Consider the following 16,748-nt stretch of genomic DNA (forward strand, 5'->3'; position numbering starts at 1 on the left):
TTTCACACTGAATCCCACACGTGTTAGGGTCAGGCATTCGTTGCTCAGCTTTGAAGGTGTCTTTCCAAGCTACGATTCAGCCAGGACATTGCACGGTGTATTGCTCTGCATCTAGGCTCTCCTGGGATTACTCCCTTCCCTCAGGTGTTGCAGATGGAACTTCAGCACCTAACTCCTGTCCTACATGGCAGTTTTTAGGCCTATGGGCTTAAACTCTGTCTTGGATTAGGCTTTCAGGAATCACTCTGGTCATACCACTGCAGTTGAACAAACCTTCATTATTCAGCCAGTGTGGAGAAAAGGAATCAGGAAGGTGTGAGAGATTATGTTAAACGCACAGATACAGGCACGCAGAGGTCCCCAGACAAGCCTGCAAAGCACTAAGTTTTGGATCAGCCCTTTCCATAGTAATAGGAGTTCGGTTGAAACCTCCTGTTGTGATGACAGGGCTGGACTAGCTTCTCCTTGCTGGGAGATGAAGATACCCTTCATGTCCATTTCACATGCTCATTGAACAAGACAAAGACATGAACAGTGAAAAACCTAAATCGTCACGGGCTATAGGAAGCGATGCTGTGAACTGCATCCAATCCCTCCCTGCTCATGGACTAATGGGATCCTACAAGGAAAATCCTGGAAACAGCTAATCTTCACAAACTGACTAGAGTTCAACTCACACGATCACAACACGCTGTTAGGTGGGCCTCCACCTTGACCAGATCTCACGGCAAACCTTTTTCATAAAACGCAACCAGCACTTCCCTCATGCATGAAAGCCACAGGCTCAGGTTGAATCTGTTCTACTGATCCAGCCTCTGCCTCTATTAAAAGGATTAGGCAGACAGACAACAATCTGCTAACACAAAATAATATATTCTCCTCCTACTAGCAACCTTCAGATCTGAATGCTACTTTTGCCTCTTTCTGAATCCTTCCCTTTCTGACAGTCAGAGGAGAGTGCAACCTGCATAGCTGAGCTCGATTGATACAAAGGTGTTCATTCCCCATAAAATCTAAATAGTGCACCTTTCACTACTAATTTACTTTTTACCAAGGCCACCTACTAAACAGGACAGTGCATAGTGCAGTCCTCAGTTGCAACAGCCCAAGATTTTCAGGATTTTAATGCTGACTTACCTCTGTTGTCCAGTCAGAGGGAAAGCACGTGGAAGAGGAACATACTCTGGCCACTTCACGGCCCAGCGCTTTCACCTTGGAATGGCTCTCCTGTTCTGCACACTAAACATATATGAAACTTTTCGTACTGCTCTGTGCCCTGCTAACCTGGGATTTTGTCTTTTCCTACCTTTCTGCCACAGCAACAGAAAGGCCTTGCAACACTGCAGGTAGTGTGACGACAACTCCTCCCACGTTTCAGCAGGACAAACAGGGTGCTAGTGGAAAGCACAGGCTGATGATGCCATTCTCTGCTTTCCTCTCTGTGCAGCTAAGATTGTAGACACTGTTGTTGCAGGTACAGAAGAAGAAAAAAAAAAACATTCTGTAATGTTTTGAGGAAACCATGTAATTTTTTGTGAGTTTAGAGGTAAATCACCAGGTGAGCACACTGTTACTTGTTGCCAAATAAACCCCAGCTATAGGGAACAAACTAAATGTCAGGGCTGCCACCGAAGCGTGCATGGAGAATCAAGGGCTTTTGGAGAGCAGGTTTATGGGTAGGCAACCTTGGGAAAGTGGCTGTTAATTATTCACATATGACACATTTCCGACCAGAGTAGAGAGACAGTCAACGTACACCAGCAGCAACCACCTGCTGGGCTCATCGGGGAGTTACTAAACACATTCTCCTCTTCAAGGTTCTTTCTTCTATCGGTAACAGTACCCTTTCAACAACCGAGAGTGAAAGAACACCATAGAATGCTGTTTAATAATTTCACACTGAAAACCCCTGTTAGTCTTGTGATGTGAAGCCAGAGAACTAAGTCACTCATGTGCATGTGAAAGTGGAAAATGTGCGTGAGAACCTTACTGGCCAGAATTACCTTGAAAGAATTCCAGATTCTGCTGAAATGCACCATGATAGTTCATCTTTTTACAGGAGAGGGAAGGAAATACTGTGGAGAACCTGTGACAAAATTGCTCCCAGTCCAGTGAAATACTTCTGTGCCAACAACAAATGGATTAGAAGTAATTGAGCAACATGCACAAAACACCACCAGCTGGGAAGTAGCAGGGACACTATCACGAGCATCTTTGTTTCCCGAAGTACTTATTTGCTGTTAATTTTTATTGGTGTCCTATCATTTAAACAGGTGTTCTGTGCAGAACCACATCTGCGATCTCAAAGGGCTCTCGGCAAGGGTGCTGGAGAGGACATTCAGAGGCTGAAGTCTCTTTTCATGACTTACCCCAACGGGTTCCACCACCACCAGTGAGCCCTGCGCGTCTGCAGGCTCCAGCATTATCCACAGAGAAACTCACCGTAAGAACAGAACTGCCAGTAGCATAATTTATTAAAAAATAATAATTATAATGCTCATGCGTGCAATCAAAGAGTGTTTCTTCTATATTAGAACTTGTATTGCTATGAACCATGCAAGGGTGTTTCTTACCGATGTTTCATAGATTTCAGCAATGGTCCCTCCTACCACGTGAGAAATGAAGCTGCCTGGGTATTCACAGCCAGTTCAGTCAGGCAGATTTCACGTTCCATTTTTCAAGCAATTGATTTTTCAATAAAAAGGAGAAAGCCACAACTCCTACTGCGAACAGCCCAACCACATTCCCTACCATAAGCTCTTTACAGACAATCATGAGATAAAAAGTACACGCTCATTTTTATTCATTCAACTATTAACCTGTCCAATGCTTTTACAATGGGATTACAAAAAGTATGTTCTGCTCCCACCTGTTTAGGTAATGTAAAACTACCTCTGGGAGTGAACGAACGTAGGAAGGACTGGATTCTTCAACCACGTTCCTCCTGCAAGGTACAGACAGTGTTACCTCAAAAGATCTCATTGTTTTCAGTAAGTGTTTCGTAACACAGAAACACTCTGAAGTAAAAAGAAAATCGGTCACCACAGCACACAAAGGGCAACATCTTATGATTAACAACTGCACTTTTAGCTTAAATCAAATTTACATTTAAATGTGGACAACTACTACAATTTAAATCACTGTACTTCTCACAAGCACCAATCTTAAGCATTTAAATGCTTTATAGTTTGATTTTTCTTCCCCATGAAAGACTGCTTAAAACAATCTGTAAAAGAGTACAGAAACAGTTTTAATAAGAGAACTACAGACCTCATTTGCTGTTACTGTGCTTCCAACAGCTTTATGAAGTACCTCTGTACAAAATCCGTGCAAGTATCTCACATAGATCTAACATTATGCTTTTCCTCAACACTAGCAATATCCAAAAATAGTTTATTCTTCAATCATAATCCACTTTTAACTTCTTTACCCAAGAATGAGGTTTCTTCAGCAGGGCATAACAGATGTAAATACTCTGGTGTTTCATCCACCAATGACAAAAATCACGTGTTCAGCAAAACTTTTCCACACCACTAGCTGTGCTTTCAGTAACCCCGCTTTTGTTTTTCTTCTTTATCAAGATTAGCCTGTTTTAGACTCAGTGCAGCATCTTCAAACTGGGGGTTTAACTCTAATGCTTTCCTGAAATCTTTCATGGCCTCATCAAAGCATCCTGTCCCAAAAAAATAAAAAAAAGAAAGGAACAAAGAATTACCTCTCTGTAACTGCTCAAACTCACAAACCACAGCTGAAGAATGACTCCTGATATTATCACTAACAAAAACTAGCAGCTTTACTTACTGGGCCCACATTTTGGATTCTCCAGAGGCCCAAGTGGGAGGTCAAAGGTCTCCAGTGCAAGAACCCCACTACTTATTTTTGGACCTAAAATGGGCTCATAGCTCAGTTCAGCGAAGGAGCCGAAAGGTCCGTGCTCAGGCAACTAACCGATAGCCAGGCTGCCTTCAACCTGCAACGCAGGCGCACGGCTTCCCAGCCAAGGCCCCTGGTCAGGCTCCGTTCTCCTGGTGCTCGCTCGAGTCCCTCAACTTCTGTGTCTTGACTTCGCAACGGCCAAGCTCCAAGAAAAGGAACAGAGGGGTCACCTTATCAAACACTTGGGCAGTAACCTCCCGGGAGACGGCTGACAGCCCGCCATGAGCTGCGGAGGCCACGCTCGCTGTGGCTGCACCTGCTCCGGAGGTGCTTTGCCTTGGGTTTAACAGCAACGTTCGGGATCGGCTAGTTCTACCCCAATGCAAACTTTTCCAAAACTGAACCGGCGTCTTTCGCCCTTTTTCCTGGAATAGCGTCATTCCAAGGGGCACGGCAGAGCCAGGGGCATCCAGCTGCAGACACAGGCCCCGCTCTGAGCCGGAACACCCCGCCATTACTCGAGAAACCGTGTCTGGCCTCAGCTGCCTCTCTCCGGCCCGAGGCCCCGGCCCCGCCGCGCCAGGCAGGCCCCTCGCCCGGAGCCCCTGCCCGCTCCCCCCGCCGGCGGGACGCGCGGGGCAGGCCGTGCCGGCGCCAGGCCCTCCCCCGCCCCGGGTCACCCGGGGGAACGACCCGTACCCAGCCGGTAGAGCACCAGGCCCCGGTTGTAGTAGGGCACCTCGAAGGCGGGCTGGCACTCGATGGCGGCCGTGTAGTCCTCCACGGCGGCGGCGAACTCCACCCGCAGGTACCTGGCCTGGCCCCGGTCGTTGAGGGCGGTGGCGAGATCGCGGCCGGCGCTGAGAGGCAGAGGGAGGGCGGCCGTTAGGGCGGGCCCCGCCGCTCCCGCCCGCCCCCCCCCCCCGGGCCCCCACGCACCCCGCGCCGCGGGCGATGAAGCGGCTGTAGAGCTCCTCGGCCGCCGCCAGCCGCCGCGCCGCCAGCTGCGCCTGCGCCGCCTCCGGCTCCATGGCGGGCAGCCGAGGGCGGAACGCGGGGCGGGCGCGCCGCGACGTCACGGGCACGGCGGCGGCCCGGAAGGGGACGGACCGAGGGGCGTGCCCGGGTCCTGCCGGTGGAATGACGTCACGGGCACAACGCCGAATGACGTCACTAGCACAGCCCTCCAACACACATTTCTACGATGGAAAAAGATGCTCAAATACCAGGACGGGGGGCGGGGGGGGGAAATGTAGCGATGTTTAATATTTGTACACCAGGCGGGGTCTGTTCTCACCGAGCTCACCCAGAGGCGCTCGAGGCGGCAAAGGAGGGCGTGGAAGGGGCCTGGCACTCTCCTGACGCCAACACCAACGCCAAGGCTGGCGGGGCCCTGGGTAGATGAGGGGAGAGCCGTGGATGTTGTCTACCTTGACTTCAGCAAGGCTTTTGACACTGTCTCCCATAACGTCCTCCTAGGGCAGCTCAGGAAGTGTGGGCTGGATGAGTGGTCGGTGAAGTGGATAGAGAACTGGCTGAATGGCAGAACTCAGAGGGTTGTCATCAGCGGCGCTGAGTCTAGTTGGAGGCTTGTAGCTAGTGGTGTCCCCCAGGGGTCAGTACTGGGCCCAGTCTTGTTTAACTTCTTCATCAACGACGTGGATGAAGAGTTAGAATGTACCCTCAGCAGGTTTGCTGATGACACCAAATTGGGAGGTGTGGTAGATACACCAGAAGGCTGTGCTGCCATTCAGCGTGACCTGGATAGGCTGGAAAGTTGGGCAGAGAGGAACCTGATGAGGTTCAACAAAGGCAAGTGCAGGGTCCTGCACCTGGGGAGGAACAACCCCATGCATCAGTACAGGCTTGGGGTGGACCTGCTGGAGAGCAGCTCTGCAGAGAGGGACCTGGGTGTCCTGGTAGACGACAGGTTAACCATGAGCCAGCAGTGTGCCCTGGCTGCCAAGAAGGCCAATGGCATTAGAAGGAGTGTGGCCAGCAGGTCGAGGGAGGTTCTCCTTCCCCTCTACACTGCCCTAGGGAGGCCTCATCTGGAGTACTGTGTCCAGTTCTGGGCTCCCCAGTTCAAGAAAAATGAGTAGCTACTGGAGAGAGTCCAGCGCAGGGCTACGAGGATGGTGAGGGGACTGGAGCATCTCTCCTACGAGGAGAGGCTGAGGGAGCTGGGCTTGTTCAGCCTGAAGAAGAGAAGGCTGCGAGGGGACCTAATATATACTTATAAATATCTGAAGGGTGGGTGTCAGGAGGATGGGGCCAGACTCTTTTCAGTGGTGCCCAGTGAGAGGACAAGGGGCAATGGGCACAAACTGAAGCACAGGAAGTTCCGTCTGAACATGAGGAAGAACTTCTTCCCTCTGAGGGTGATGGAGCACTGGAACAGGCTGCCCAGGGAGGTTGTGGAGTCTCCTTCTCTGGAGATATTCAAGACCCGCCTGGACAGGGTCCTCTGCAGCCTGCTGTAGGTGACCCTGCTTGGGCAGGAGGGTTGGACTAGATAACCCACAGAGGTCCCTTCCAACCCCTACCATTCTGTGATTCTGGGGCCCGGGGAAGGGGGTCCAGGCGTGACACCGAGCGGCTGGGTCAAGTGGCATTCCTCAAGCCTCCGCGCAGGAGGGCGATGGCCCAGCTCCCGAATTCGGTCTGCAGATGTCAGCTGCTCACTTCGAGCCACTTGAAAAAAACCAGCTCATGACCAGACTCCAGATTGGAGGCTCGCAGAGGTTTCCTCAACTGGATGACGACATCGCTGAGGCTCAGGAACGCCGACACAGACTGACGGCACCAGCTGCTGCATGTCCGCGAGCCCTTTACTGCTACAGTGAGTTTAAATATGCCTGGAGAAAGAAAACGGCACAGATGGGTGCCTAAACTGGTGAAACAGCAGCAGAAAAATGTATACGACAATATTATCACAAGTACTGAGGCGCTGTGTCAGCTCAGGAATTCCTTCCTTCAAAAAGCTGTGAATTTTGAGCAAACCCAGTCATTTCCTATGGAATTACGAAAATGAAAAATGGAGCTTGGTCAGAGTAAAACATGATAACCTCCATTCAGTCCACATGAAAACTAGGCTCAATGGGCAATTGGAAAGAATGCTGTTACCTTAAAGCTTTATAAAAAATGTAACAAAAAAAAAATTGAGTCTATTAACGCAGTCATTTCATCACATAAATGGAACCAATAAAGGTTTCTCTGGTGGGTTTTGGGTTTGTTTTTTTAATGTTTCTAGTAGTGGCACTATCTGTTACAGTACAGTACCTGAGTTGTATTTTAAAAATACAGTACATCGGTAACATTTTAGAGAGTATTTTTAGGAGGCGTAACAGATACGAGGATGAACAGTCCTTTATCCTCTGCTACGCTGTACCGTGGCACAGAGGGCAGAAGCTGTAATTGCTTGCTGCTTTGGCTTTCACGCAGTGCTTACATACACTGCACATCCAGAATCGATACTCCAGGATAGGGTCTCCTGTTGCAACACATACTGAAACGTTCTCATCTCCACTATTTAGAAAAAAAAAAAAAAAAAAAAGAGTAATTAAAGCTGAAAGAATAAAACCATATTTAACCATATTTTTTAAATGGCAATGAAGACCTGTTTTGTAGAAATTTGCAAAACAGCACGAATACCTAATTGTGTGCCTACAGCCAGTTACAAAACTTGTGATGCTCATCTGTAAAATATTGCTGCTCTGTTCAGATGTGCGCCACTTTCCGATTAGAAGTTACTAAATCACGTAATGCTTCACTGTTAACATAGCCAAGTATATAAATCCTCACACAACAGAATGCACAGCCCCAGAACCATGTAGTCAACAAATCAGGACCAGCAGATCCAAAAGATTATGTGAAAAGAAGCAGTGAAGGCCATGTAAAGGTAAGGTCCAATTAAACACCTGCACTTCTATTACATTTATTGCTCTGAAGAGTCAACATGAAAGCCACTGGTGAGATTCTGTGCATCTGCACAGTGAAATCAAACAAGACAGATTAAAATCCTATTCGTTAAAAAGAAAATTGATTCACAATCAATTTCCATGCTCACAAATTCCACGCTGTTAGAAGGAAACATATGCCAAAGACACCACTGTGGGTGCAGCCACTCCAAGGACTTATCCCTTAAGCGTGCCCTTCATATTCTAATTCTTTCACTTGACATATTCATCTTCTCACACCATGTAGGTTTAGGTAATTCACAAAAGACTGTAGACTAACTGGTAAATACTGGTTAAACATCCACCTGTTGACATTTGCATCACACCACAATGGCGATGCAAACAGTAACATTATTACTTTCATGGCATTTGATACCTTATCGAAGGTCCTAAAACTCCTGTGCTCTGACCGCATGCATTTTTAATTAAGATGAAGTTGCATCTCTATGCCCAGTTCCTCGAACACAGTCAGTGTCTATTCTCCCAAATAAAACAGTGTTGTATTACCCCTTCTGCCAACTGGCTAACACCTGCATCATTCTTCCCCAATATTTGGTTTAAGCAGCAAAGCACCTAATTAACTTCGTCACACAAAACCTGCTAAAACCCAAAATACAGGTAATAGCAGAAAAAAATGCTAGCATTATTACAGTGTCATATAAACCCACCTCTCAAGAACATCATCCAGATCAGACTTTTTGTTGTACTTTGGACAGTGTCTTGTGAATATCTCTAGAGCAAGGTCTTCATACTGTTGCCTCTGCTCTGGCCTAAGAGTTTCCAGGGATTCCAGTTTAACAAAGGCTTTTGAACAAATATCAAATGCTCTGTTTGCACATGCACAGAGTGCCAAAAGGGAATAGATCTCAACTGCAGGGATAATATCTTCATAATCTCGCAAATGAAGAGCTAAGAAATTAAAAAAAAAAAAAAAATCCAAGGAAATTATTACATGTCTTGTCAGAAGTGCAAGCATCTATATGAAATATTTGCTACTAGTAGGCAGTATTAATCTTACAAATTGGACTCAACGAACCAAAGCCTTTCCATTGGCATGACTATGAAGCATGCATGGTTCAACACTTTTTCAAAATAAGTAAAAATAAGGGGATTTGACTGGGAAATTAAGAGTGTCATTTTGAGACACCTTTTTTTTTAAACGTCAGAGGTATTTGAAATGGACCTTCATTACTTGGACAAACTATAGGGCATTATTTGCTTCTCCAACTCCCACAAACTTTTGATGAAGCTCTACAGGGAGAACTGATGTGAATTCAGGCATGCCTTATAATTTGAAGAGAACAGAACAGTCAACAGTACATCTACAGAGATTGTCCAATTTAACCACGTAATATTTGCTAAATTAGATTTGCACTGTCTCCAAGAAAATACTTTCCAGGTATCTTGACTACAGCCATACTCAATTCATTACATGGTTTTCTTTTCAATCTAGCAAGAACACAAAAATGTGCCAACTATAAATGAAGTTATGTGCTGTGCAAGTATGTAAAATGTAAAATTAGAACAGTTTCTTTACAGGGTTAAAAATTTAAGTCCTACCTGTTTTAAGTGCTGCTTCTACAGAACCTTTATAGAGCTGTCTTTGTGCAAGTATGAAAAAATGGTAAGCCTCAGCTCCTCGCCAAGCATTGTCTGCAAAGCGATTAGTTGAAGAACGAACATCTTCTTCCAGCAAACCAGCCAAAGCTGAAGCAGTCTGAAAACAAAGCAGTATCACAAGTAATTTTTATATGAAACTGATATAGCAGGAAATGGGGATGTATGAAAAGAACTATTCTGTACTTGGTGATTACACCACTGCCTGTGTGAACAACGGAAAATATAAATACATGGACCTAAAGTGAACATTGTTAGGCATTTTATACAGTGCACAGGCAGAACATATGGTACAGATTTTCAAAGATAAATATCATATACATGGGTACAAATATATTCTGTGCACATCTGCAGACTGGTTCATAGTTTGGATTAATAATACACTTCAGCACCAGGTCTCTTAAGGCTTTGTTTAAACTATTTCATTTGTGTATATGAAGACGAAAGTGTGAGAAGAAAAAAAAAATTATTCTGTTTGCTTCCCCCATATCTGGAGCAGTCTCCCTGCTAAATTATAGCCAACAGAGCTTAGTCTAATCACAGATCTCTTTTTGGGATTGATACTTACTCCTAAATGACAGGAAAGTGAGAGTCTCACAGAAAAAAAAGAATGTGGAGTTTATTAGTATGATTTTCATTGTTACAGTGAAAACATTAAGAAAAAACACATTAAGCTTTGGAAGATTAAATACATATGATTTAAATGTTTTAAAAGATGACTTATGTTTCCATGGAAGACTTGCTTTAAGCAAAGCTTTGTTCTTAGCAGGAAAAAGGTTATTAAAAAAAACCATAATAGCCTCACATGAAGATAGCTTTATTTATTCTGACTAGGTAGCACATACCAGAATTCAGAAAGGAAAAAAAAAACCAAAACGCCACACAATAAAAACCCGACACTCTACCTCTGAACTTTTTCCTTTAATTTTTCCCCTTTGTGCATTTTGCATTTGTTCATGGCACTGTTCCATAAGTAAGGCTGATAATACATAAAGCTTTTTAACTCGCAATGGCTTTGTCCTTTTCTTTGCCTCTTCATCTGCAATCTTAAAACACAAAACCAAGGAATTTAATGTAGATTTTAAAAACACACATATATATATATATATGTTTCTTTTATATGTATATGTTCTTCTATATGTATATATAAAAGAAGAGTCACTTCATTCTCTTGGACAATTGCATGCTCATACAAACCTAGGAAATCATGCCAAAAAAACAATTCTGCATTTGAAGGTAATAATTTAGACTGCAAACAACTATAAATGAAAATGTCAAAGTGAAGAATGCATGCTATTCTGTATTTATTTAGCTAACAAGTATATAAAGCCAGATTCTCAGAAAGGATAAATCAGTGTAACCATGTATAAATCTATTGACTCAATATAAAATTAAACTAAAAAATAGCAATTTTTAAACACTGAAGTTTAAGAAATACATAGCTTTCAATAAAGTCTAGTGGTTTTCCCAGAAAAGAATAACATCTTTTGAAAGTAAAATACATATATATTTTACTATAAATATTTGGTGTAAAAATTACGTATCACTCTTACAGACTTAAAAAGCTATGTACAGAAATCTCTGCAGCCAAACCAAATCTAAGCAATATCTTTATCTTAAAAGCACACCACAGCAGTTCCTAACTGAAGGTACCAAGAAATACCGAAATTTAACTTCTAGTTAATGACATTGCTATTCTTAAAAATAAAGGAGATAACTAATCCACATACCAATACAAAATAACATGGACGTTGCACCCAGGCCAGTCTACTATACTCCTTCACTAGGCAATGCAGGGCAACATGACCTTTTCTGAGGTATAGATCATCTCACTCTGAAGTGAAAGTCTCAATATAAATCAGATGGTTTGTGTCCTTAAAGCCTCCTCTCCACTAGCTACAGAGGACACCAGGGTAACTATTTCAGATACAGATACCTGAGCTGAGAAGTTGGATTCATCTTTGCAGCATCTTGTGTAATGACATTTGCTTATTGCCTGGACATTATTAACACTAAAATAACCCCAGAGAAATAAAAAGTAGCATGGAAATAATAAGAGCCAGTCCAAAACCCCAGTTATTTGACATAAAAATAAAACCTGCAATACCTTGAACATGAGCTTAGCAGCTTCAAAGAAATAATTGGCTTTACGATAGAGTTCTATAGCATCAAGGATTTTATTCTTTTCCAGTAAATGACTTGCATATCTGGCTAACAAGGATCCAATCTCTTTCATATTGTGATTTTTAGCCAGCTCCACAGCTTTATTCCACTAGAAATGAAAGCAGACAATTATCAACCTTATTTTTTCAAATACATTCCCAGAACAAGCTGGTTATCCATGAACAGTCACAACATTTGTGGTCAATACTTCATCACCATTTAGAACCAGGCTACTATAAAATTAAAGTAAAGAACAAGAGAATACAAATGCTAACATCATTGCCAGTCATGTGATACAGCAGGCCTGTGAAATAAATGCTGGACTTCTATCCAAAACCACATACAAAGCAGTTGCTGCTGCTTTGGTAAAAGCTTTGCAAAATCACTTCATTGCTGCTCATAGCTGGATGTGTGGATTTCAACACTTCCGATATTACTAAAATCCAGACTGTCAAAAGCATGGCTAAAAGAGGACTTTAGCCCATAAGCTCAAGGCACAAACAATGATACTTCACTTATCCTTCTATGCACCTCATTTTGTCTGTGAATTTTCCTCATCTTCAACATTTTGGCTACTGTGTTTGCCCCAGATCAAAAGTTCAGCAGGACTGAGAAACTTGGCTGAATCTCCTACCTAATAGCCCTTCAGATCCATAAACTAGGAAACTGTTCAAGTAAAGCCAGCACTAGCCAGTCCCACCATTCCCATACGTCAAGTTCCTCACAGCCATCCTCCCTTACCTGTGTTGACACAAATGCTTGCACAGGTAAGTCATACTGAGGAACAGCTCTAGCTGTAAACATACAGATCATTTTTCAGATCAGTTCTTTTCCAGCTACACCCTAACACAATGACAAATATATTTGCATCTGTATAAGGAAGGAGTGGGATGTGGAAAATGAGCAGCCAGAAGCTCTCCAATCTTCCTCCCATTCCATCAGGAGGCAGCGCAGCCCGGCTCTACAAAGGTCACAGATGTCTGTACACTGAGCATGCTTACCACACACACATGCTGTCCCTCCAATGGTCCAGTCCCGATTTCAGATAACTGGTTTAAGCACTGAAGCATGAATTTTCCAGAAATCACAACAGATCATCAGACACTTAACAAGAACTTGTATTTAACTGGGCATTAGGATAGAAATCTCACTGTTAATCTGCTTTACCAATACCAATTTATCTACTGCTGTTTTACCTGGTTGAGATGTACACAGGTATCTACCGCATCCTTTGGTCGATTACATTTCAGAAAGGCCGACACAGCTTGTTCACACATCCCCACTCTCACAAACATATAAGCTATATCCTGCAAAAAGCATCAGCACAATGTTAAATTCACTTCAAGGTTTTTAGTACATTGCATAGCAACTGCAATACTATTATATTGTTAATTTAATTCCAAAGAAGTTGGGGGAAAGGGATTGCTTGCTTCATGGATTCTGTGAAGACAACACGCAGTGTTGTAAATCTTTAGAACAGTATGCTACTTCCACACACTACTTCTAAATTAAAAAAAAAAAACACAACTATTTTAAAAAATTTATTTCAAATCAAATCATAACTGGACTGTGTTCTTACTATTTAGAGTATTTCACAAAACTTCACTATTACAAAGAGGTTAAAAGGAAGCGTGATGTCTTGCTTTGTTCAAGCAACTGAAAATGGCATTAAACAAGCATGTTCTGCATTTTTCAAGCATATCATAGTTTTAAATTAGCTATTAGTCAGTAGGTCATTTAAGGCTAAACCACCAACTCTCCATCCTTTCCAGTAGAGTATCTCCAATTGCCGTTGTACATTAGCATTCCCACCAGAGCTATCATGTAAGGCGTTAAACCAGGGACAGCAACCAGAAAGAATCGGGGGGAAAACAACCCCAGTGTAGAACAACAACAGTAATACTGGAGATCAGTATCCAAGTAGTACCATTATGCTTGTGAGTATGCCATATACTGCATTCTTTCTCTCTTAACCCTCCCAAGATGGGAAATTTTAAATAAATAGTTGAGCATAAGGCAATGAAAAATAAAGGTGCTTTTTGCTTACAGGAAGCAATTTATTATTCTCTGGAAGTGAGTTAGCTAGATTCTCCAGTCCTTGGTAGTCCTCTAGCATGTAGTAACACTCAGCTAAACGTTCCTGGTTTCGTCCTTGTACATAATACTGTACAGCATTTAACCTAATAAGAAAAAAAAGATATATGTTGGCTTCTGATATATAAACACAAGTGAAACTTCTCATTGTGTAAGCCTTTTGCATTTATAAATTTAAAGTGACATTATTTTAAACAGGTAACTTTGCTTGAGAGAGCTTTTGTAGGTAGAATTTCACTGTTTTTCTAAAATGCACTAAAAGTTTTAATTTTCAGAGATCATGATATGGAAGTAGTAGCAAGAATGATTCTCTGACTAGCATAAGGTTAGGAAGTCGAGGGATCTTAAAACTGTATTCCCACATCTGCACAGATCATGGCTGATAACGGACAACAACTTACAACCAACTTTCAGAAAAGGGCTTTACTGTTGTACATCCGTATTTTAAAACACAAGCACCAAGATCTGCAAGACCCTTCTCCGAAGTTACTTAAGGCATCTAAAACTTTCAAAATCTAATCACAAGTTTTCAAGTGCTTTGAGACCCAAGTTCTTTGTGATAATATAGTCTGGGTAATCGCAACACACAGTGGAACTGTGGAGCTCCAAGACAGAGTGTTCTGGATGCTAGAAGTTTTCATGGGCTTAGAATGCAACAAGAAAAGTTCATGGAAGAAAATTTCTCTGCTAGTTATTAACTACGAAGATGTCTCTTCTGGCTCAGGAAATATCTGACTGCAAAATGTGGTCTGGAGAAATACCATTCTGGAGAAATACCGTTACATACATGCACTGTTCCTAAAATCTTCCTTGGGTGCCCAGTTTGGGCAATAGCTGGAGACAGATCCAGGTCAGAGAGAACTCTAGAACTTTTCAAATACTTGTGAGTTTAAGCATTCTAGAAAGCTTGTGGTTAGTTTTGAAATTCACTGATATTTAATAATTCTCTCCTACTTTTAACTGATTTTTTTTTTCTTTAATACATTCTATATCCAGCCTAATACAACTGCATAGGTATTTCTCTTCTCCTTCTCTCCTTTGAAGCAGGCAGACTTCTGGCAAAACTAAGCTTTTTATCACCTTCATTCTTTAGCTAGTTGAAAAACAGCTCTCTGTTTATGGGTAGACGCAGCGATGGAACCATGAAGGCCTGAGCTAAATCTCATCATGCCCAAATTATCCCATGTATTGCATCCTGACATTGCTGACGTCTGCCTCACGTCATAAGTTGTCTTGTCATCAGCTTTATAATTTCCTTTGTACTTTCCTTCTTACTAGTTCCTCTACAGAACATACCATTTCTGACGGTCTGCAAAATAATCTCCAATAGCATTGTGTGCTTGTTCAACAAGGGCATCGTCTGAAGCACCCGTGCCAGTTTTCAGTAGCTGCAATACTCGAAACCAATCTCCCAGTTTTATCCGTAGTCCAATGGCAAGATCTCTAGTAGAAACAGAAAATAGCAGGGAAAAGTCAAAGATAATAACATAGCTAACAAAAGTCTTGAGAAAAGCATCCAAAAGTATTTTCATGTTCACAACCTATGTCACAGGTATCACAGTGATCCCGGATATCTTGTTTACAATTTAAACAGTATTCCATAAAAGCAAATACTCAGAGAGCTTACAGGTTACACATGCACTTCTTTATTAGCCATACTCCATTGTGAGGAGTTAAATGAGCAGCTGGTGAGACAGCTGGGCTGATGCTACTTCAGGTTTCCTCTTATTCTGCAAAAGGCTAAAAGCAGAAGGGAGATGAGGGGAAGGGTCAAGGAGCAAGGAATATGAAGAATGGAAGCTAAAGCTGGGATGTAATGAAATGTATTTCAGACACTTCTCTTTCACATTCAAGATGACTTTGGATGAGGGAGAAAGGACTCAGAACTAGTCTTTCCTTTTTATTATTCGTGCATACATATGACCCACTGTGTGTCTGTCTGGCATGTTTTTTCCACCGTATACAAAAATTCTATATTACTTCATATAGAATTAATTCTGTAGGTGCACAGAAAATAAATGGGAGATCTATACACTTCTTTTGAAAATGCCCTAAACTTACAAGTGAGTTAAGGAAGGCAACAGCAAGTCAGTGCAGTCAGCTAAATAAGAGCATCTATCTAAAACAATCTAAAATTATATTTGAAAAATAGATTTATTTCAGCCTGATTTATGGTAGGTCCTTATCAAGATATTTCTAGTGGTCAGGAGACACATAAGGTCAATACAGAATTCCCATATTCTTGTATCAGGAGAATAAGATGCTCTACTGTTGAAGAAACCACTATAAAAAACCTAAGTCTGTAACTTCTGCAATCCTAGAATGGCCAAATTTCTCTTTAGCCATGTGGAAAGGAAAATGCCGTATCTAAAAATCAGTGCTGCAGTGCAGCTGAAGTGCTTATGAGGCAGTCCCCCTCTCCAAATCTGCATACTTCCATCAGCTAATTAATTAGGTGCAAGACAGTTTTCCATTATCAGGCTCTGCCATGCATCTCTTCCCCAGCTCCTGCCTTCCCCCTGCCCTCCTTACTGGTGAAGAGGAAGCTGTCTCATTCTTACAGCATGAAAGAAGAAAATTTTTTTTCCATCATTCCGTACTTTTTTTTCATGAGTCCATTAATCAAAGCTTAAAAATTTCACACGTGCGTCAGTGATTCACACTTCTCCATGTTTGACCACCACCCACAGGCTACACCATACAACTGCTGCTTATTATTTCTCACTATCCCTTTTCAGTAAAGACAGTGCTCTAGCTAATTACTTAGCCTTAATTTATATTTCCTAGTAATATTGTAATTTTGCTTTGTTTGTTTTCATTCCTGAGCAAAAATTCAATTGATTGTTCCACAATTTCACCAGAGTCCTTTCTGTCTCTCCAGAGATTACAGCTCATTAAAAACTCTGTTGTTTGTATGTGTAATTGGAAAGAATGTGTACTTGGCTACTAGCTAAGAGCAACAGCACATAAATTAAACATTAGTTAAGATTGTTTGTACTTTTGGAATCCCAGTTGAAATACCGACAAAATACTTGTGCA

General features: G+C 42.5%; 2 protein-coding genes across 4 annotated transcripts in view; both read right to left on the reverse strand.

The window, feature by feature from the left end:
• Positions 1 to 2,456: 2,456 nt before the first annotated feature.
• Positions 2,457 to 4,914, reverse strand: TTC32 (tetratricopeptide repeat domain 32). Its single transcript, XM_075414885.1, has 3 exons — positions 4,816 to 4,914; positions 4,576 to 4,736; positions 2,457 to 3,673 (listed from the first exon to the last, which is right to left on the reverse strand). Exons 1-3 carry the CDS (start codon positions 4,905 to 4,907, stop codon positions 3,546 to 3,548), a joined length of 381 nt encoding a protein of 126 aa, XP_075271000.1. The 5' UTR covers positions 4,908 to 4,914; the 3' UTR covers positions 2,457 to 3,545.
• Positions 4,915 to 7,087: 2,173 nt separating this feature from the next.
• The window catches only part of WDR35 (WD repeat domain 35), a 46,797-nt gene continuing 37,136 nt past the window's right edge, over positions 7,088 to 16,748 (reverse strand). For all 3 annotated transcript variants that reach the window (XM_075414888.1, XM_075414889.1, XM_075414887.1), the window contains 8 exons: positions 15,006 to 15,152; positions 13,663 to 13,795; positions 12,812 to 12,922; positions 11,560 to 11,724; positions 10,358 to 10,498; positions 9,396 to 9,552; positions 8,504 to 8,744; positions 7,088 to 7,404 (listed from right to left, as the gene is read on the reverse strand). In XM_075414888.1, the coding sequence (XP_075271003.1) occupies positions 7,257 to 7,404; positions 8,504 to 8,744; positions 9,396 to 9,552; positions 10,358 to 10,498; positions 11,560 to 11,724; positions 12,812 to 12,922; positions 13,663 to 13,795; positions 15,006 to 15,152 (1,243 nt within the window). In that variant the 3' untranslated portion in view covers positions 7,088 to 7,256. The remainder of the gene's footprint in view (positions 7,405 to 8,503; positions 8,745 to 9,395; positions 9,553 to 10,357; positions 10,499 to 11,559; positions 11,725 to 12,811; positions 12,923 to 13,662; positions 13,796 to 15,005; positions 15,153 to 16,748) is intronic.

Source organism: Opisthocomus hoazin, chromosome 2 (assembly GCF_030867145.1).
Source record: "Opisthocomus hoazin isolate bOpiHoa1 chromosome 2, bOpiHoa1.hap1, whole genome shotgun sequence".
Classification (NCBI taxonomy): Eukaryota; Metazoa; Chordata; class Aves; order Opisthocomiformes; family Opisthocomidae; genus Opisthocomus; species Opisthocomus hoazin.

Coding starts and splice junctions, on each gene's coding strand:
- TTC32 (XM_075414885.1), bottom strand. CDS start 4,907: ATGGAGCCGGAGGCGGCGCAGGCGCAGCTGGCGGCGCGGCGGCTGGCG. Junction 4,737..4,815: donor TTCATCGCCCGCGGCGCGGG/GTGCGTGGGGGC, acceptor TCTGCCTCTCAG/CGCCGGCCGCGATCTCGCCA. Junction 3,674..4,575: donor CCTGGTGCTCTACCGGCTGG/GTACGGGTCGTT, acceptor TTTTTGGGACAG/GATGCTTTGATGAGGCCATG.